Below are 21,726 nucleotides of genomic sequence, written 5' to 3'. Positions count from 1 at the left end.
GTGTGTCCTCTCTTACTCCCGTCTGGTTTACACATTTGGATTCATCGCTCACTCAACTTGTCATAAATCTCTCATGTTTCTATTTCGAGTAGGTGGTACAAACATCTGGTTAGGAGGTTGTAAGGACAGAGAAAGAGCAATGAGAAGGGAGAACAAAAGTGTGGGAGTACTTTTCAGTTACCTATTACACTTTTAGCTCTGATCACAGAGCAGTGTGTGTGTGTTGTAAAAGCAGAGTTTAGTCTATTAGGGGTTTGAACCCTGTCAGCAGCCCGTCTGGCTGACAGGTGGCCATAAAAACCTAATAGAGGCTCACTAAAAGCAGAAAGTAACAGGTGGTTGGAGGCTAAGGTTACCTCATCTTTCCCTCGGATTCACCCAGAAAAATGTGTCTTTCTGACACCAAAAGTGTTTACTGGCACAGATCCTGCAATAACAAGGTCAAACCCCTATAAATCTGCTCACAGATCTCCAGTGTTGGGGTCGTAACCAAAATATATGTCTCTTGTAACTGAATTCAAGATATATTAATTCAATTATATCTCCCTGGGAGCTGGGAGCTGTTAAACCACCGACAGATTACTTTCCATTACACATACAGTAACTTTAAAAACCTATATTGTATACTGTGTCCATTCTTGTGACTGATCAGGTCTAATGTTAAACTCTTCTTCTCCTCTCTTACTATGTGAGTTTAGTAAACGAGTATCACAACTAATTATGAGGAAGTTTATATTGGGTGATAAGAAAGGAACTAGGGCTGTCAAAGTTAACACGATAATAACTCGTTAATGCAAACTGGTTTTAACGCCACTAATTTCTTTAACGCATTAATGCAGCTTCGGATTTTTAGGTTGTAGCGTGCTCATTTTTAAAGCTAGCGTGAAGCAACTGGTATCATATGAAACTAGAAAACCTAATGAATCCATTGGTACCAACCATGTCATACTAATTTGCTGACATGCGAAGGGAGGCTAAATAATGCTCCAAACGTACGCTAAATTTTGGCAAGGATAAACTGGCATGGCCATCTTCAAAGGAGTCCCTTGACCTCTGACCTCAAGATATGTGAATGAAAATGGGTTCTATGGGTACCCACGAGTCTCCCCTTTACAGACATGCCCACTTTATGATAATCATATGTAGTTTTGGGCAAATCATAGTCAGGTCAACACACTGACACACTGACAGCTGTTGTTGCCTTTTGGGCTGCAGTTTGCCATGTTGTGATTTGAGCATATGTTTATGTTAAATGCAGTACCTGTGAGGGTTTCTGGACAATATTTGTCATTGTTTTGTGTTGTTAATTGATTTCCAATAATAAATATATACATACATTTGCATAAAGCAAACATATTTGTCCACTCCCATGTTGATAAGAGTATTAAATACTTGACAAATCTCCTTTAAGGTACATTTTGAACAGATACAAATGTGCGATTCATTTGCAGTTAATCGTGATTAACTATAGACAATCGTGCAATTAATCGTGATTAAATATTCTAATCGATTGACAGCCCTAATATTCATTAAATTACATCTCCTTGGGAGCTGTGAACTGTTAAACCAACAGATTACTTTTACATGACACATACAGTACCTTTAAAAACTATATTGTCTTTTCACCTCTCTTACTAAATGAGGTTACGAGAAGTTTAGTTCAGGGGATAAGAAAGGAACATCTTCTTCATTGGTAGCTTCATTATTATTATAAAAGGTTAAGTAGAAAGTCTGTATTCTGCTTGTTATTCTCCACATGTTGCTAACAGTAGTAGGAATTATTGAAATTCACTCATTAACCCTGAAAAAAGTCACGTCTGTGGATCAAAGTTGCTTCAGGGGTCAATCAAATGAAGTCACTCACCTTTCCTGACAGCATGGACGTGAGGAGGGGCAGAGCCACAGAGTCTAAAGGACAAGCTGTCTGGGTTGTCGGGAATCTTCACAATCCTGGATGAGAAAAGACCGGTCAGACCACTGAGCCCTATGTGTGTGTGTATACGTGTGTGTGTTTTAGAGTGCGTGTTCCCTCACTCCTTGGCCTTGGTGGCGACCAGCAGCCGCAGGGAGCGTCGTATGCAGAAGGCCTGGCTGATCATGGTTTCCACCTCGGAGAAGGGCCTGAGGAACAGCAGGTCCTCGTTGATGGTGTAGATCTTCCTGCCCACCTGCAGGCCAGCCATCTGGACGGACAGACGCACAGACAGGAGACAGAATGCGCTTATTTTTAGGTTGCAGCTTGTTTTCAGCTCCCTCATAAGCCCCTGTTTGCACAGCAAGAGCTTCAGGTGTGGACCACATACATTAATTATCTCTCTAGTGTCACAGTGAGGCCTAAACTGTGTGCAGCATCAGGCTCAGATAAAGTATGATTCAAGTTTTAACCTCACTGAACCCTGAATCAAGTCCCTGTTATATGTGCCTCTAAGGAGCATGGCAGAAAACAAACCAAAACATAACAAGGAAAAATCAGTGTGTACTGCTCAATATTTACACAGCCTGTTCAGTCTTGTCATGTATTTTCCAGCATATGAATAGTCTTTCTTTTATGGAGGGAGTGCGTATCAAGATTGGCTACAGATATGATTAAGCTGCGTGATATTTACACCCGAGTCTCCTGCCTGCTGCCTGTCGGATTTGCACGCAATTCCAGATTAAAGGGTCACTTTCAATTTCCACAGGTTATGTGGACGTGAATACAAAGATGCATCCTATTTTTTATATTTGTCTCTTAAAGCGGCAGTAGGCAGAACGTTTTGGCATCATTGGACAAAAAATCCATAATAACCTTTCAGCATATTGTAATTCAAGAGTTCTGAGAGAAAACTAGACTTCTGCTCCTCCTCATGGCTCTGTTTTCAAGCTTTGAAAAATCTAGCCTGTGACGGGAGACTTTGGCCAATCACAGGTGATTTCAGAGAGAGAGCGTTCCTATTGACTGTTCATACAACGGAGGAAGCTGTCAATCACTCGTGAATTCCGATCAAACGGTCAAACTAGGCAGCGCTGATCAAATATGAATTAATATTCTGTTACTGTAATTACATTTACAATTACACATACAATTACATGTAATTAATTTGCTAGTGATTGACAGATGCTCAGAGACGGCAAGGCTTCAGCTCGGCTCTGATTGGTTGTTTTCTTTCCGTCTGTGAAATCTTGCAGATGCCATTAGGAGCAGTTGTGGTTTGAGTTATCAGATTGCCTTTTCCCTTGAACTAAATACAATCTGATCAATCACACTGCAAGTGTGGAAATAAAATAACCACTGCACACACACAAATACACACAAACACCCCCAGCTTTGCACAGTCAGCTTCTAAAAAACCCGTTTCAAATGACAGCATCGCAGCATGTCGCACATCATTAAATGCAGTCATCTTGCACATCTTCAGTCACGTTGTGAGAATAAAGCTGCCTCTGTGTGTCCACGGTGTGAATCCAGTGTCCTGGGCACAGATCCGGTGGGGTGGCCTTGGCTGAGCCGGGCCCCGACTCTGGATGATGGCCCAGGATGGATGTAGGAACGACTGGGAGGAGCCACGGCCATCTGAATGTATGTGTGTGTGTGTGTGTGTGTGTGTGTGTGTGTGTGTGTGTGTGTATGTATGTATGTGTGTGTGTGTGTGTGTGTGTGTGTGTGTGTGTGTGTGTGTGTGTGTGTGTGTGTGTGTGTGTGTGTGTGTGTGTGTGTGTGTGTGTGTGTGTGTGTGTGTGTGTGTGTGTGTGTGTGTGTGTGTGTGTGTGTGACTATACAGCACAGGCGCCTGTCTGCACGTGACTTTCTATAATAGTATCATATAGTGAAAGAGCTCTGTGTGTGTGAGTGTGTGTCTCTCAGCCCTTTTCAGAGCCCCATGGGAATCAGCTGAGCTTCATTCACGGTGCTGGCACACGGGCTGTGTCACAACTAGCAATCCTGTTATTGTGGGGGAATGAGGGAGACGGGGGATGAATAACAGAGTAAGAGGGAGCAGAAGAGTGAGGCTTTACTGAGGTGGAAGCAGGCAGAGGAGAAGAATAAAGATTATCCTGAAAATGACTTAGGGGGAAGAGCAATGTGGGAAAGAACTTCACTGAGTGCAATAACAGAAAGTGATGAGGAAACTTGAACCATGGGGAGAGAAATTGTGATAAAATTAAATGATGGAGAGAAAGGAAAAAGTTTTCCCATCTCTGGACCGGTGGGAAAGGATGATTCCATGAACAACCAGGGCACCGTCCTGTGTTTTCAAGTCCTTTAAAAGGTTGTACAAACAGTAAGCATGTTTGGTTGCTGGTCAGATTTGTCACCTGTCCAACAAGAGTTGGCTGACATGAAGCAAATCACAGGAAAAGAAAAGGAAAATAGTCTTACATTATACCTGGCATTAAAGGAACAATATGTAGCACAGACAGCTAGCATTTTAAAATGGGTACTGCAGTCCAAATTCAAAACATCGTCCGCTTCTCCGGTGTGACTGATAGCAGTTAGCGTGTGTTAGTATCATGGCATTAGCCACTGACCAGCAGCAGTAGTCGGAATCACTTCACTGGCTGTGGGTCTCATATACTCGCTGTCTTGATAACCAGCTGCACACGGACCACAGAGACATGTGCCGAGGCTTTTCAGGTCGGGTAGAATCTAATGTTGACTTTATCTCTGTTGAACCAGTTGGTTAGCTTGCTTCCATGGCTGCAGAAGGCTGTGTTTACTTGCCAATTTGTTTCATAGGTGACAACGGGGGGTTGAAACGGGCAGCTGACGGGATCACCGGTCAAAACAAAAAACGACGTTCCGGACCGGAAAGGAGAACATACCGGCTGTAGCATTGTTATCGGAGAAGCCAGTACTTGATGACTACATGGTCATTTTATGATTTATTACAGTAAATATATTACATTAGTTCTTTAAGGTATGTACCAGGTTGAAAAAAATAACTGCTGCCACAAATATGCCAAATTCTATTTTTACAAGCTGCTCCTGAACATAACAGTAATGCTACAACATGCTTTATTAAAAATTAAACTCAATAATCATGCATGTTTTAAATGCCTTATCTGCATTTTAAATTCGCTCTGGATGAATAGGTGTGTGTGTGTGTGTGTGTGTGTGTGTGTGTGTGTGTGTGTTCTTTGTGGCAGTGATGTGAGTAAGCATGTCTAATGGCTCTACAGCCAATCAGAACGAAGTCCTTCCAAAGCGAAACAGAAGCAGACTGACAGCAGCCGTCAAAACAGTAGACAGCCATTACCTACTGGAACTAATGCCCTGGGGCGGGAAGGAGATACAGCATGTGTGTGTGTGTGTGTGTGTTGGCCATTACCTCAGCATGTGAACCCCTGGTGACAGATTTCACCACAATGGCCTTGTTTTTCTCCTCAATCTCAAAGCCGTAGTCTTCTTCCTCGGGGTGGATCTAGCACAGAGAGAATCATCTAATTACTCCCACATTTACACGGGTGACTGACTGTTAGACTGAAATGTATTTCACTGGATTAGCATCACGAGTGAGCGAGTAGCAAAATAATTGTCATGACATACAGTATATATTTATTCATATTCATTTCATTAGCCTCACTGTGCTCTGCTCCTATTTTGCACACCCTGTAAAATCTTGTCATTTGTATATATGTGACTGTTAATCAGAAGTCAACTGCATGCTCTTGCTGTAAAAGGTACATTTGTTCGTATTTGCTGCAATGACCTCATTCCTTCTGTTAAAAAGTGCAATTAATTGCATGATTGTCTACAGTTAATAGCGATTAATCACAAATTAACTGCACTTTTTTTTTACCTCTGATTAAAGGTGCCACTGCACTCAGATCAGTCAGAAATTCATCTTTTAAATTGTTTTTTGAAATTAGTTTGCACTCAGTGGAAAGGATACTTTAAGATGTGTTAATTTCTTGATGATTGCCCATATATTTGCTTCAGTGCATCATACTTTATGTCATGCATAGTTAATATAAATATAAAGTAAAGGGGAGACTCGTGGGTACCCATAGAACCCATTTTCATTCACATATCTTGAGGTCAGAGGTCAAGTACTGAAAATGGCCACACCAGTTTTTCCTTCCCAAAATTTAGCTTAAGTTTGGAGCATTATTTAGCCTCCTTTGCGACAGGCTACTATGACATGGTATGACATGGTTGGTACCAATGCATTCCTTGGGTTTTCTAGTTTCATATGTGATACCAGTATCTTCACACTAGCTTTAAAACCGAGCCGCTACAACCTAATAATTGCAAGTTGTGTTAATGTGTTAAAGAAGTTAATGACATTAAAACAAATTGAAAGTCTTATTCTCGCCTTAACTTTGACAGCCCTGGTTAAAAGGTTTATTATAGGGCACTCTTTCTGGGCGGTCATATATACAAACTATCCACACATTATCACAGTAGTAATCTGTGATTTACATTGCGTGTCAGGTGTCTTGCCCCTGATGATGTTCTCTGTTTCTCATATTCTATTCCCCAGTGGGGCGCGGCTTAGTTAAACGCTGTCATCACCAAACACATTAGCCAACTTCCATTAGGTAAGCTGCCGGGGCCATCTTCCTGCTGCGTGGCCCTGATAAGATGTGATCTCTGCTGTTACATCAGAGGAGATGGCTACGGTAAATAAAGAGTTCCTGCACTTCTCTTCAATAATAGCCATGAGGGAGGATTAGTTTTGCTAATCAAGGAAAGAAGCCTTTTCCACTTCTTGTGGAAGGCCAGATAGCGTGCTGTTAGGTTTCCCCAAAGATAATGGACTTAACTAAATAGTTCACTCTCTGTTTCAGCTTCTGGAAACCACTATCGGCTACTCCCAAAACAGATTACGCTGACCTTATTTCATGTGCCAAATAAATATACTATCAGTTATATTCAGTTTTCATAAGGAATGCTATGAACTATTGCACAAATTATATTGACAAAAGCACATTCTGCTTTTGTGCTTTTACTGTAGAAACATGAATTGCAATAAAATTGTCTATTCAGCCCATTATGTCATGTATGCTGCATAGTCATGACCTGGTAGGATTGAGATGTTGCCATTAAGTTTTGGGATCTTTAATCCAGTGTGCAGGCACATTTTTCTCATTTACTGAATCTATCATCTTGTACCTGGTTTAAATACAGGATGGGATGTCCATGCAACTACCTTTCTGCATGCGTGTTACATGCATCAGTGGTTTGGTGGTGTGCTCTATGTCTGACCATGGAACCTAACTTTTAGAAACTTCAGAAATGTTCCCACAGTTATGCAGTTATGTTTTCAAAAACAGTCTAATTATAGTAGATGATTTAAACCAGTTAACAGATCTACATGCAAATAGTTCAACAAAGTTCAGAGACTTCACAGAAACTGCTCAGTGTTTGTCTCACAAAAAAATCCTCTCTAGTAGGACAACTTTCATCCATCCTGTACTGATTTAATGTTTTTAAGTCATGAGATTTTTTTGAAGACAAAGTAAGCAGTGCTCAAACAGCTCACTTCTGATTTCTGTCCTTTTCGGGGGTTCTACTCTTCACACTATTCTCCCAGTACCCGTTGTCTTATGTCATAAATGAGGATTGTTAAATGTCAATGTATCACCAAGGATATAAAAGAAGAAGGACTGTAAGTATGCATACAATAAATGAGAGCATTTATGAGGAGGAAAAACTGAGATGCTACTGCATTTGCTGCCTGGTAGTAAAACAAATATTGGTATGTACTGTATGTCTGGAATGACACGAAAGGTCATGACTAGCAAGCCATTTTAAATATTTCATAATAAAGCAGAATCTCCCTCTAAGGTACTTTAAAAACTGATAAAAAATGTACAATTAATTTACGATTAACCGTGATTAACTATGGACAATCATGAGATTAATCGCAATTAAATATTCCAATAGATTGGCAGCCCTACTGTGCACTAAAATTAATTTTCAAATGAGGACGAGTGTACAGTATATCTGACTGCGATAATCAACTGCTATCACCTCAGCAGCAACACAAAAGGGACATCATCCCAGGCAGTACAGTTGATTTCCACAAGACAAGACTCATTAGGATGCATACTGATCAGAGCAAACTCAAAGGTGTTTATTGTCATCAAAGCAGTCCCCGCTCCCATGGGGACGAGGGGGATGGGGGGTGTTTCTGTGTGTATAGTGATGTTAATTACATCTAGCTGTGGAGATCGGAAAAGAAGAACACGCACACGGCTCCAAACTAACTGGAGTGAAGGATGCGATAGATGCTAGTATGCCAGTTCAATTAGCTAGCTATACAGTACAATACGGCCCTGTTATATCATCACTGTGTACACGCACACATGCACACACACATATATACAGTATCCTGCACGTGTGTATGCATGCATTTGCATGAAAGAGCTTGCTCTCTTTGTATTTGAATCCATCTCCATTGATCCATTGTTTTCCATCCTGAACAGTGATTCTATTTTAACGTACTGTAGAGTGGATAACGCTGGTATCACAATGTAGTGAACTAAAAGATCTTTGTGCCATATTTAGTGTGCTTGCTTCAGTGAAACACTTCAACATTATCTTTATTGTTATAATTTCTTTTCTCCAAAGGAAACAAAAACGACAATGTGAGTCTGGCACTCTGGACGGAACGTGACAATAAGCATCTGTGTAACCATGCATATGTGTGAGAGAATGTGGGAATGCATGCGTTTCTGTGTGTGTGTTCCAGCTCACCACCAGGGACTTGGCCAAGATGTTTTCGATGAGTTTGAAGTCGTTGCGCTGGAGCTGCTTGCTCTTGGTGCTGGTTCCCTCCATCTCCTCATCCGCATAGAAACGGAAGAACTGGGACTCGTCTTTGAACTCGCTCTTCTCCAAGACTGAGGGGAAAAACACAACACAGCATGTAATCAGAGAGCTGCTGCAGACAGTAATAATGACTCAAATAGCACTCAGCTAAAAGTTGCTGGGAAAAAAATAGTTAAAGTCGAGCTAATGAAAGGTCAAAAAAAGGCATTTAGTATTAGCTTTGACCATCCGTTGTCACTTGTCCATTAAATAAGTGTGTTTGCAGCTCATACCGGCTAAATTGATGGTCTTGTTGCAAAATTAGACGCTTAAATGCAAAGTGTGTTACATGATGGCACAAACACTGCATGCGGGTCATTTGCAACTTCAAAGACCTGTGGAGATATTCAAGTGTTTGCCCAAGAAGCTGCCACTTAATCTGCAGACATCTTTACACAAACAAGCCAACGGTTAATTAGCACATTAGCTACTGATGCTAGCAGGAACATCTGGAGCCAAACCACATCTGGGTCGCAGCCAGCTCGGGCCAGGGCTAGGGAGGATTCTCTGGAGGACACTAGAAACAGTTTGCCGTGTGTGTGTGTCTGAGTGAGTTTAGAGATCCCACTGTTGGGCTGAGCCTCACTCCAACACATGGGGCACTTTGAACAGGTGAGGACCACATCACGGATCCAGTCGCAGCAGTTTGAGCTTGAACCAAAACGCACTACATTAACCCCCACTGTTTTTAATGTTTATCTGATTAAAAGCGAAGCCTGAAATAAGGCCCCTCAGTTACAGTATGTGAGTGTTTAATGTTCTTAAGAACGATTCTCTTGAATGAAAGATGCCTTTTTGTTATTTTGTTGCTTTCTGTGGAACACTGAATTAAAGAAAGTATTAAACATACTGCCCTTTTCAGATAATTCTCCCCTCTCAGTTTTTATTTGCGTCAAGTCAAAGCACACTGCTGCAACAGGTGCACATACACAAGGATATTTAAAATGGGAGTGACGTGTGTTGGTCGTATTTGGACTAAAGCCATGACGTGGGAGGCAGATTTTATCGTGTTGGACAGAATTAAGAAAATATCCATCTTGTTTGTGTCACATAGGAGTTGCCGTTTTTGACATTGACACTGTATGAATGCGTAAGGCTACGGTGAAAAGGCAACACTGAGAGCCGAAGGTACCCAGCTGTTCAGAGATTTGGCGAGCATCTGGCACCATCAGGTGAACAAAAGGCTTCACAAACTGATTACACACACACACACGCGCCACACACACTGGCCTTACGCCAACTCAAACAAAGCCTGAACGTGAGTTATTTCCTCTGAGTCACGGAGGCTGTGGTCATATAATACCTTAACACCACCTATTCAACAGGAGGGAGTGCTACTCCGGAAAGTGTCATACCCTAATAGCACACAGAGTTATGCCACACACATGCTAAATTATCATTTAATGCCTGAACAGCTGACAATATCCAAGGGTCAAGGAAACAGTGCTAAGACACAATCTGTTGGATATTTGTTCATAGATGCACTTGGCAGGACTTTTTAAAGGAGTACTAAATGGTGTACACTTTTTAATATTTACTTAATACTAGGGCTGTCAAAGTTAACGTGATAATAACGCGTTAAAGCTAATTTGTTTTAAAGCCACTCATTTATTTAACACATTAAGGCAACTTACGATCTAGGTTGTAGCGGGCTCAGTTTTAAAGCTAGAGTAAAGATACTGGCTTCATATGAAACTAGAAAACCTAAGGAATCCATCGGTACCAACCATGTCATACTAACTTGTCGCGAAGGAAGCTAAATACGATACATTTTGGGGAGGAAAAACTGACATGGCTGTATTCAAAGGGGTCCCTTGACCTCTGACCTCAATATATGTGAATGAAAATGGGTTCTATGGGTACCCACGAGTCTCCCCTTTACAGACATGCCCACTTTATGATAATCACATGCAGTTTGGGACAAGTCATAGTCAAGTCAGCACACTGACACACTGACAGCTGTTGTTGTCTGTTGGGCTGCAGTTTACCATGTTATGATTTGAGCATATTTTTTATGCTAAATGCAGTACCTGTGAGGGTTTCTGGACAATATCTGTCATTGTTTTGTGTTGTTAATTGATTTCCATTTGCATATAGCAAGCATATTTGCCCACTCCCATGTGGATAAGAGTATTAAATACTTGCCAAATCTCCCTTTAAGGTACATTTTGAACAGATAAAAAATGTGCGATTAATCACGATTAACTATGGACAATCTTACGGTTAATCGCGATTGAATATTTGAATTGATTGACAGCCCTAGTAAAGAGCCAACACAAGAACAAATGTGTCCCTGTCCAAACAGACAACATTGTAAAGTGAATTTAACATAAACAACATGAGCTAGGCCGAAGTAAATACATGCTTACCGAGTGTCAAACAAAGTCAAGAAATAATGGATGTTTCGTTTCAGTAGTTGCCAACTTGTGCATCCTCTTTAGTTTGGGATAACGTTGATCATATGTCATGCTTTCAGCACACCTAAACAAAAAAATGCTGCAGATATTTCTTGGCAGCGACTGTTTGAGCATATTTTTTATGCTAAATGCAGTATGCAGTACTTTCCATTACACATACAGTACCTTTAAAAAACTATATTGTATACTGTGTCCATTCTGGTGACTGCTCAGGTCTAATGTTAAACTCTTCTTCTCCTCTCTTACTATGTGAGTTTAGTAAACGAGTATCACAACTAATTATGAGGAAGTTTAGTTTGGGTGATAAAAAAGGAACTAGGGCTGTCAAAGTTAACACGATAATAACGCGTTAATGCAAACTTGTTTTAACACTGCCCACTTTATGATAATCACATGCAGTTTTTGGAAAGTCATAGTCAAGTCAGCACACTGACACACTGAAAGCTGTTGTTGCCTGTTGGGCTGCAGTTTGCCATGTTATGATTTGAGCATATTTTTTATGCTAAATGCAGTACTGTGAGGGTTAATGGACAATATTTGTCATTGCTTTGTGTTGTTAATTGATTTCCAATAATAAATGTGTACATACATTTGCATAAAGCAGCATATTTGCCCACTCCCATGTTGATAAGAATATTAAAAACTAGACAAATCTCCCTTTAAGGTACATTTTGAAAAGATAAAAAATGGGCGATTCATTTCCAATTAATCGCGATTAAATAATTAAACAATGATTAACAGCCCTACTTTATGTTTATACTAACTATCCATGACATAAAATATGATGCACTGAAGCAACTATATGGGCAATCATGAAATTAACACGTCTTTTAAGTATCCTTTCCACTAAGTGCAAACTAATTTCAAACAACAATTTAAAAGATGAATTTCTGACTGATCTGAGTGCAGTGGCACCTTTAATCAGAGGTTTGAAAACATTTAATAGACACACCTTGACCAAATGGATCCCCACAAGACACATTTAGCCCCTGAGGGACATTGGAAGATCATTCATTTCACTGGTTTAGTATTGATTTACATCACATTGAATGCTGTAGATGAGAACATTGTGGTGGAAGGGAAATCTGTGGTTAAAAAAAAATCATTATTACTCACTGTTACTTCTATTAGTGGCATTCTATATTTACTATTGTCAAATGGGAAATTACTTGTCCTTTTGGCTTAGGAGCCATTCAATCCTGCCATATAACAGGACTAATGGAGGACACATTGTATTTGGTGTTGTCCCTGTATGTTGAGTTGCCTGAAGGGCAAAATGCAACAGGTGCTTACGACAGACGTGTAGATGAATGATGTGAGCAGGTAAGGACAGATGAAAGGCATATTAACTGTGTTGTCTGTTAGCAGTGATCCTCCCACCAGTGAGGAGCCTCATAACCTCATATCCAAGCAGACAGACAGAGAGACATAAAAAGACAGAGTCAAGGAAGACAAGGAAAGGAAAAAAGAAAGAAGAGGTCAAGAAGAACCAGGTGAAGAGCAGCAGATGTGCTGACTAAGGACTAAAGAGGAGGGGAGGTGAGGAGTGCAGACAGGCTGAGAGGAGAGAGGTCGTGACCCTGAAGAAGGGCAGAGAAGAGGGAGAGGTAACAGAGAACAGGTGACACCTTCCAACAGATGGTAGAGAGAGGTAGGTGTATGTGTGACTGCCAATCAGGCAAGCTCAAAGTAAAAGGAAAGCAAACTTCCTGGGAGCAGTTGACTGTATTTAAATGTGTGAAATACAGAGAAGAGATTGGTAAGCTTTTAAAGCTGCAGTTGGTTACTTTGAGCAAATATGATAACTTATTTTTATAAAACGGTCAATATATTCTGACAGTAGTGCATGAGACAGATAATCTGGAAAAAAAACTTGTTCCTCTGTGTCCTCCTAGTGCTCCTAACGGCATCTGCAAGATTTCACAACGCCCAAAGGAAAACAACCAATCAGAGCCAAGCAGTCTCTAACGCAGCTGTCAATCACCGCTCGCGAAACTCGCAAACTCCTGTCAACCTGTCAAACTAGGCAGCGCTGATTAAATATGAATCAAGATTATGTTACTGTAATGCCTATTTCTCACCTTGAATGTTTTCAGAAACATCTTTTGGAAAGTTTGCTCCGGCTGGTGGTCAACGGCGAGACACAAATATTTTTTTGATCCTGTTTGAATTGCGCCATGAATCACACATATGATGTTTGTCAATTTAAAACATAATTTTGCAAGTCAAGAAAGTCACAGTTTGTTGTGAAACTGTTGAAGTATCAGACTGTGAAAATATGTAATTAGAAAAAAACGACACATCCAGTGTGTCAAGTTGTGTAAGTGACGTCTCTCTCGCTGAATCTATGATTACTGTGTGTTTCGTACTGGGATGTACTCACACCAGCAACGGGTCTCGATCGTTCTTTTGCTTCCTGGCTGATAAAAAGACCAGGAGTCGCTGGATAAAACACATCAGGTAAGATAACGTTTCATTAGTGCGTGGAACATAGATAAGTTAGCTAGCTAGTTAGTGTTGGTGAAGTACTGTATATTGTGCAAAACGAGAGATGTAGTTCACTGGGCGGTTTCACACAAAACTAAATGATACTACGACAAACTGAGACTTTCTTGACTTTCTGTCTCATGTACTACTGTCAGGATATAGTTACAGATTTATAAAAATAATGTTTTATCATATTTGCTCAAAGTTACCGACCGCAGCTTTAACCATGTGTACATTTAAGCCTTGGGACTCTATACAATCGACTGCTGCCAGACATGTCAATGAGCAGCCTGTGAAATGGTACCTGTTTGCTAGTGTAACCTATTATAATGTAATTCAGTCGTCAAATGATCTTCAGGATCTTACCTGAGATTGTTTATCAGAGATTGTGTAACGGCGACTATCTTCATCTTAGATTCAGTCGCCTTGCGTCCTTCACTATATGCATCGGGAAGTGCTGCATGTCGTCATGTTACTTTTTCAGTTACCCCACATTAAGCACTTCTTTTAAGTGGTTCTCACTTTACACATAATACGCTTGGCCAATGAAGAAGGACGATTCCATTTTAGGCCCTAACCAGCGGTCACGGTTCAGTGGACTGACCCAGACAGCCATGTAGCTAAGCCAAACAGTTCTGGTTAGGGTACACTGCTAATGCTGTTGACGTTCAACATGCTGGGATAGAACCAAAGCCGCTCCACTACAATGTGGTCAGTGAGGTTACCGAGACTTGGCTAGACCAGGTATGCAAATTTACGATGCCCTTTTTCCAACCTATGACGGCATGGCAACGGAGAGGCTAATATTACATTTTTGCGGGTAGAGAGAAGGACCGACTTGGGGGGGGGGGGGGGGGGGGGGGGCAAATAAGGGCACGATGCATGATGAGGTTAACAAGCAGCACAGCGAAGAGAACACTGCGGAAAGAGTGATGCATGCACCACACCGTGCATGTGTCACGTCAAAGTACCATTGAGCTCCTTTTATCTTAGGCTGAATAGATGATCAAACTGAATAGAAGTAAAACATACTAGTCAGTTTGGGTGTCTTTACCTGTCCTTCGTGTGTATGCCAGTGTGTGTGTGTGCGTGTGTGTGAGATAGAGAATTCGACTGACCGTGGTGCATGAAGCCATTGTTGCAGAGCCCCACACCCAGCGTCACGGCGTCCTCTCGGTTAGAGCAGTCTCCCTGGGAAACCAAATCAATGACGCACACAGTCAGTCACAATGCCTGTTTATACCTTTCTCATACGCAGCAGACTGCAGCACCGCTGGCCTGACTGATCTGTGTATTTTATTGGAGTGCAGATGTTAATGAATATGTGTATGATAAAGACAATGAGAGATTGGGAGACTGATACATGTCCTTGGATTAAAGTATAGTAGACACTGATTTCACCTGCAGGAGTAGCCAGTCAACCAGTTTGCCGGCAGGCACCACAGATTTGAAGGTTTTCAGATGGTGGTCTCGGTCCCTAAAGGAGCAAGAAAGTATTGACAAAATGTATTTATGCAGGCTGCTTCACATGTAACAAGTGTTTAATAGATAACAAATCATCTTTGTGGTTAACAACATAAACACACTTTTATATTTATGAAATATTGCATTTCTTGAGAAACGAAAAGAGATTGTCTCTACTTAGAGGCAGAGAAAGTCATTAAAATCATATTATTTCTGTTATTGCTATGACAACATCCATATCATGTGAATGATGTATTTTGCAGGTATGAATGAATGAATGAATGAAAGACTTTATTTCGAACATATAATAAATAAAAACAGATACAAAATAATAACAAACAAAACAAGAGTTATAGTGTCCGAAAAGGAGTAGGTAGAAGAAAAACTTATATTTCCCTACCCCTTTCTCACTTCTCCTCTATTAACTCATATATCATAGAATGATAATATAATATAATATAAAAACTATCTCAGATTTATTTACATCCCAAGTTGAATATATGAACAGCATCCCAAGTTTATTTACAACCCACAAATACATCCGGAGTTAAAAAGTATATAACCAACCTTTAACACAACTCTTCTTCAACCATATACCTCCCAAAAATATCTTTCTTGTATAGCTTTTTAAATTGATTTATATTTGTGCTCCCCTTCAACCCATATATAGTACTACATGTGCTGCACGTGTTGCAGACAGTCTGTTGTCCTCTTATTTTCTGATTCTTTGAGCTTGTGTGAGATTACATGAGCGACCGCTGCGGACCAATCTGCTCGACGCGTAAACATGTGAAACAGGAAACTGCTGCTGAGGAGAGGATGTGTGGTTGGTAGTGTGACTCGACGGGTGTACCCAAGCCTATCAAATGAACGGCGTATTTGCTTTAACATCTCAATGTTGTGAGTAAGACATTGGGTGTGTCCGGAGTGGACCACCCATATTGTAAACGGCCACATTCAGAACGAAAGCCAAATCAGAAATAGCCGTTAAGATGTGGACGAGGAGTGCACTGATTGATACTGCAGACTTAAAGCAACATGCTGCTTCAAGACATCATTTACTAATCAATAATTGTCTGCATCAGGGAGGATGTCATCCTCTACAGCATTAGACATATGTGACATTCCCAGGATTGATTTTATTAGGGTGATCTATTTTATCATATGTTATTATTTGTGTTTACTGCGTCATGAAACCGGCGGTCGCTTTGTTACTCAACGAAGTTTAATAAAACAAGATTATTATTATTTATGATTCTTAAAATGCTATAAATTCATCACTCAAACATTAAAATGAATGGCTGCCACTTACAATGCCAATTTAGTGATGGATTAAAAAAAAGCAAGGCCGTATTATATCATATCTGGCTGGCAGGCAGACGGATTGCCTTTGTATGTTAATAGGATTTGTCCCTGGACCAAAAGCTCTTTGTTTGCACCGATGGCAACCCCGGGCACTTCAATCAGCGGGTGAATGAGATAGAGGGGTGAAGGGGAAGAGGATGAAGGGAGAGGATGTCTGTGTGTGTGTGTGTGTGTGTGTGTGTGTGTGTGTGTGTGTGTGTGTGTGTGTGTGTGTGTGTGTGTGTGTGTGTGCATGTGTGTGTGTTTGAGGGGGTGTCAGAGGGAGGCGATGTGTGTTTCCTGTGTGCTTCTGTATAAATGTGTACTTCTATTCTGACTCTCAGATGGAAAACATTTGGTAACACTTTATAATAACCAGCATTAATAAATGGTACACTGATAGTTAATAGTTATGTTACTGTTAACAAACAATAACATGATAATTAATAATGTTTACTAAATATTAGTTATACTATAATTGCTATACCTTTAAGAAATTGTTTGTAAAACTACTATAAATATTACATAGATTGATGGAAAAAGTATTAACTATCTAATCTAAATAATGTTTATAGATGCTTTACTAAGTATCTATTAATCATTTAAGGTAAAATAATCATCGGTTGCAACTATATAATAACATCAAAATAATGTTTATAGATGGTTTACAAACCAATTATTAATCATTAACAAATACATAATACTAATAAGTATATAAAATGTTAAAATGTGTGCAACAATAAACTGTTAAAATATCATAAATTATAGCATTACTAATAATTAATAAACATTATTAATTATCATTTCATTGTTTGTTAACAGTATAATAGCTATTACTATACCATACTAAGTTTAATTAACTATCACTTTACCATTAATTAATGAGGCTTATTATGACCAAATATTTTTGTAAGGTGAGATCATTCAAGGGACTAAATTCAGTTCCAGAGTTACAATTTGGATTTCTTTTAGGGTAAAGTTAGCCCTAATTTAAGCTGTAGTTTTAAGTCTTGGGTCAAGAATTATGATAAGTTAGTTCAAAAGAACAATTAAGGACTAATGGAGAACTGCATATGTATATTAACATACATGTTTAGGGCAGGCAGAGAGTGTGTAGAGTGTAGAGTTTATATTTCAGAGTATATGTACTGCGTACGTTAGTAAGAAAGTGAGCAAGTGTGTGTGTTTATGTGTTTGAAAGAGGGAGAGAGCATGAAGGAGGAAAAAAGAAGTGATTTATGAGGTTAAAAAATGTTTGCAGTCATCATTTGAACTCCCCCTCAGTTTAAAAATTCTCTAACATAAATTCAGCTCACCCATAACACTGTAAAGATTAAGAGACAAATGCTCATAACGTGTGGCTCTCCTTAATCCTTAAAGAGCTACCTCATACAAACCCCTCCAGTCATGAAAAGCTGGCATCCTCCATTTGAACTGAATCTTGTACACATGAAACCTACAGCAGCTCGAGCCTGGCTGGGAGTCCAAGTTGGAGAAGAAAAGGGAGGTTTGCGGGCTCTCATTCCTGGCAGTGCTACTGTTAGTTCAGTCATTACAGAAAGGATGACGTGGGCCGAATGTGAACCCTTCGTGAATATGCATTCATGCACCTGGAGAGCGGGAACATTAGCATATGGGGGGTAAAGTGGGAGAGGAGGAGGAGGAAGATGGAGGAGAGGAGGGCAGGTACTTACTTGATGACAGGCGTGTGGAGGCTGTGAAGGCGGCAGTACAGCCTGACGCCCTGAAAGGGAAGAAAAATGGAGCCGCTGACTCATAGAACATACACACCTTGGATAAACAAGTACAAGCATGGCCTCAGGACAAGAGATTTAACTGTTGACTGTCAAAAGAGTTACCCGAGGGTAGCATTTTAGGATCAAAATCATAGAGGAGTCTGAGAATAGAAGTAGGCCAACATAACCAATCTTTATGTCTTTTGTCTCTTTAATCTTTATGCCTTCTTTTAATTTAGATTCAGACTTTTCTATGGGACGGGATTGGTGCCTCCAGTGTATGAACATTTCCATATTGTTTTAACCGAGGTTTATGTGATTATACAGTGTATGAATTTACCAAAAAATAGATTTTTTTTTAAACAAATTTATTCAATAATGTCATTTTTAAGATACTTTGGAATGGCGATAAGAAACCATGGCACATATTAGAAAAGGTGCAGTCAATGATGTTGCATTTATTCAAAATGGGTTTTATGGGTACCCACAAGTCTATTCTTTATGCTAAATGCAGTACCTGTGAGGGTTTCTGGACAAAATTTTATATTTGAATCGATTGACAGCCCTAATTTATACATTTCCTATCAATGGCCAACGAGGATACCCAGACACAGAATCATAGTTACCTTAGACATGATGTCCTCCATCTCACTGCGGGCCTTGTAGGTGCCATCGTCGTAGCGGAATCGGTACAACACCTGCTCGTTCTTGAATTGGTGCTTGTCCGACACTGAAATATCACCATAGGGAGATAATGTCACCTCAGCTGGGTTCATTAACACACCAAGCTTTAAGTATGTACTTGGGGCGGCAGTAGCTCAGTGGGTCGAGCGGATCGTCCTTTAACCAGGATCAGGGTTGGCGGTTCAACCCCCGGTTGTGAGGATGTTGACGTATCCTTGAGCGAAACACTGAACCGCAACTTGCTCCCCGGGTGCTTCTCAGCAGCCCACTGCTTATAACATGCTTAGGATGGGTTTAATGCAGAGGTCAAATATTCATGTATGTACCTGCATGTATATGATGAGTGTAATAAAGCTTTAGTTTTTAGTTGGTTTTTTTTAAGTTCCTCCTGCACTCTTAACTGTGGAATATTGAAGCAAAATAAACCTTGCCTTTCTTTGAAATTTTCTAATCTTCAGAAATGGTTTATATTTAATTAAGAAAGATTGATATGAACATCAATGTTCCCTCTTATTGTCACATGTAAATGGCTGTCCACATGTATTTAGACATCAGTGGCTGCAGAGCTATAGCCAGTCTCTCTGTCTCTGTCTCTGAATGCGTCATCAATGCGTCATCAGTTACACTGCGCATGAGTTATATCCAGAGGTCTTAATGTTCAGGCTGATCGGAATCCTTAAAAAAAATTCCTGAATCCGGATCATGATGCGGATCGCCACCAAAATGGAGTGTTCATTGTGCCACACCCCACCCCTCCAAAAAATGTCATTCAAATCCATCGCATACTTTTGGAGTAATCCTGCTAACAGACAAACAAACAAACAAACAAACAAACAAACAAACCAACAAACCAATGCCGGTGAAAACATAACCTCCTTCCTAGGCCTTCGGCCTTGTCGGAGGTAATTACTCAATATTTGTTGTCATACTTGTATTGAGTCCAACTCTGAAGAAACTCTGCAGAGTGAGGCGAAGCTCAGGCTGCCATGAATTTGTCTGGGCCTTTTCAAACATGCAAGATTCATAATGTTGGGAGCATAGCGGAGCATTACGTAGTCAATGTATTCTGTTTCTAATTTTTTTTTACGCAGGAGGTATTGGGGTAAGAACAGACAAGAGGCAAGAAGCAAGAACTTTGTGGGAGTTGTAAATTCTCTGTGTTGGGTAAGCCATGAGATTCAAATATTTCACATAGCAGACAGCTGCCAACTCCCATAAAACCTCCATAATCACATTAATAAACAAAACATTTTACATCTATAATAAATCCAACACAGAAAATGGAAAACAACAAATACATACAGTACACAAACGGATGCCTTTTGGAGAAGCTAACTGCCGAACAGAAGCAGTTTGATTCCACAACAACAAGCTGGCATGGGCTCAAACAAGCTGCTGCTTTTCTCAGTCTAGACTTAAAATGTCCTCATAAAACCAAAAGGCACCACACAAATCAGCCATTGTAAAGTGTCAAATGTGGAATTTAAAGCACAAAGAATGATAGCGGACTTATTATGGGAGCAAAGGAGATGTGAAATTTGCAAACATTCAAGTATGAACTGGTGTGATTTAGTGGTTCAAACATGTACAGCTGATTGGATGAAGTTTGCATTGTTTGCTCTATAAAATGCATGTGGTTGACTGTCTCTTTTTTATGGGTCTCTTCACATAACAAGGGGTAGATGGACAGCTTCAATTTGCCACTCTGTCACATTACCTCTCTCTGTCTGATTCCTTTTAACTGATGACACCTACATTTCGCCTGCAGGGCCTGGGCCTCGACAGTTTCCCCACACACTGCCGTCCCGTAGAGCCCTGCATGTCATCACCGCACCTCTATGCGGTCGTGGGCCACAGTGAGGGAGGATTGCAGGGGATTTTCCACAGGTATTAAGGAATGTGAAGGTTGTGTCTCAGCAAATTTCCCTGAGAGGGTGTTGTGTGTGTATAAATCGAGAGTGGTTTGCACTTACTTCTGTATGTACAAGAGCCCATTCAGCAACACTCTGGACAACTGTGTTCATGCATTATGTAGAGGTTTATGTGTCTATCATTCCTCAATGCATAATTCAGGTTGGTGGACCAAGACGAGACACAAATTAGGGAAGGGGAAATAATGTGAGACACGTTTCCAGAAGTATTATTACCACACAATGCCTTTGGATCATGGTGGTTTATGCCCTAAAATTGTGTGCTCCAATATGAAGTGTGGGGGGGGGGCAAATTCATGCCATGAATGAGTCAAACAATTACAGAGGGAGAATGTGAATCAGAGAAAAAGAGCCATGGACGAGATGACTAAACAAAGTTAAAAACAGAATAAAAAAATCGTGACAAGGGGAGCTGCAACGAGCATGAGTAAAGATGTGAGTAAAAAGTATAAAGGGATGGAACATGATGTTTATGATGGGGTTTAACAAACAGAGAAAAACAAAGAGAGTAATAAAGTATTTTGTTTTGTCTCACCGTGGTGAATGATGCCATTTTCCAGCAAGGCTTGTCCCAGGTTGACCCCTTCGTCAGGCTTACTGATCTCTCCGCTCTCTATCAGCCATGACACAAACTCACTGAGAACACAAAGACAAAAAGAAGCATATGATCAGGCCTGCTTTCTTAAAGTGGTAATCTGTTTTGTTTTTGAAATTGTCACCATCTTTGGCATGTCGCTCCTTGCTGTGCTGCTTTTGCACGGAATTTCACTGAAACCATCTGGCAGACACACGGTGTGTTTTGTCTTGGATTTAAAGTTAGTATTTCTTTCACGCTCATTCATGAAGCCTCTCATGCTCATGGCTTA

At 40.4% G+C, this 21,726-nt stretch overlaps 1 protein-coding gene across 2 annotated transcripts in view; it reads right to left on the bottom strand.

Annotated features, from left to right (window-relative positions):
• The window catches only part of prex1 (phosphatidylinositol-3,4,5-trisphosphate-dependent Rac exchange factor 1), a 109,761-nt gene that overhangs the window by 29,284 nt on the left and 58,751 nt on the right, over positions 1–21,726 (bottom strand). For both annotated transcript variants that reach the window (XM_074642925.1, XM_074642926.1), the window contains exons 11-19: positions 21,396–21,496; positions 18,872–18,975; positions 18,204–18,253; positions 15,103–15,178; positions 14,820–14,892; positions 8,684–8,829; positions 5,310–5,402; positions 2,035–2,183; positions 1,865–1,950 (exon numbers count right to left, since the gene is read on the bottom strand). In XM_074642925.1, coding sequence (XP_074499026.1) covers positions 1,865–1,950; positions 2,035–2,183; positions 5,310–5,402; positions 8,684–8,829; positions 14,820–14,892; positions 15,103–15,178; positions 18,204–18,253; positions 18,872–18,975; positions 21,396–21,496 — 878 coding nt within the window. The remainder of the gene's footprint in view (positions 1–1,864; positions 1,951–2,034; positions 2,184–5,309; positions 5,403–8,683; positions 8,830–14,819; positions 14,893–15,102; positions 15,179–18,203; positions 18,254–18,871; positions 18,976–21,395; positions 21,497–21,726) is intronic.

This window comes from Sebastes fasciatus, chromosome 8 (assembly GCF_043250625.1).
Source record: "Sebastes fasciatus isolate fSebFas1 chromosome 8, fSebFas1.pri, whole genome shotgun sequence".
Lineage (NCBI taxonomy): Eukaryota > Metazoa > Chordata > Actinopteri > Perciformes > Sebastidae > Sebastes > Sebastes fasciatus.
The sequence above is the reverse complement of the archived record's forward strand: the minus strand, read 5'-3'. Positions and strand labels throughout refer to the sequence as shown.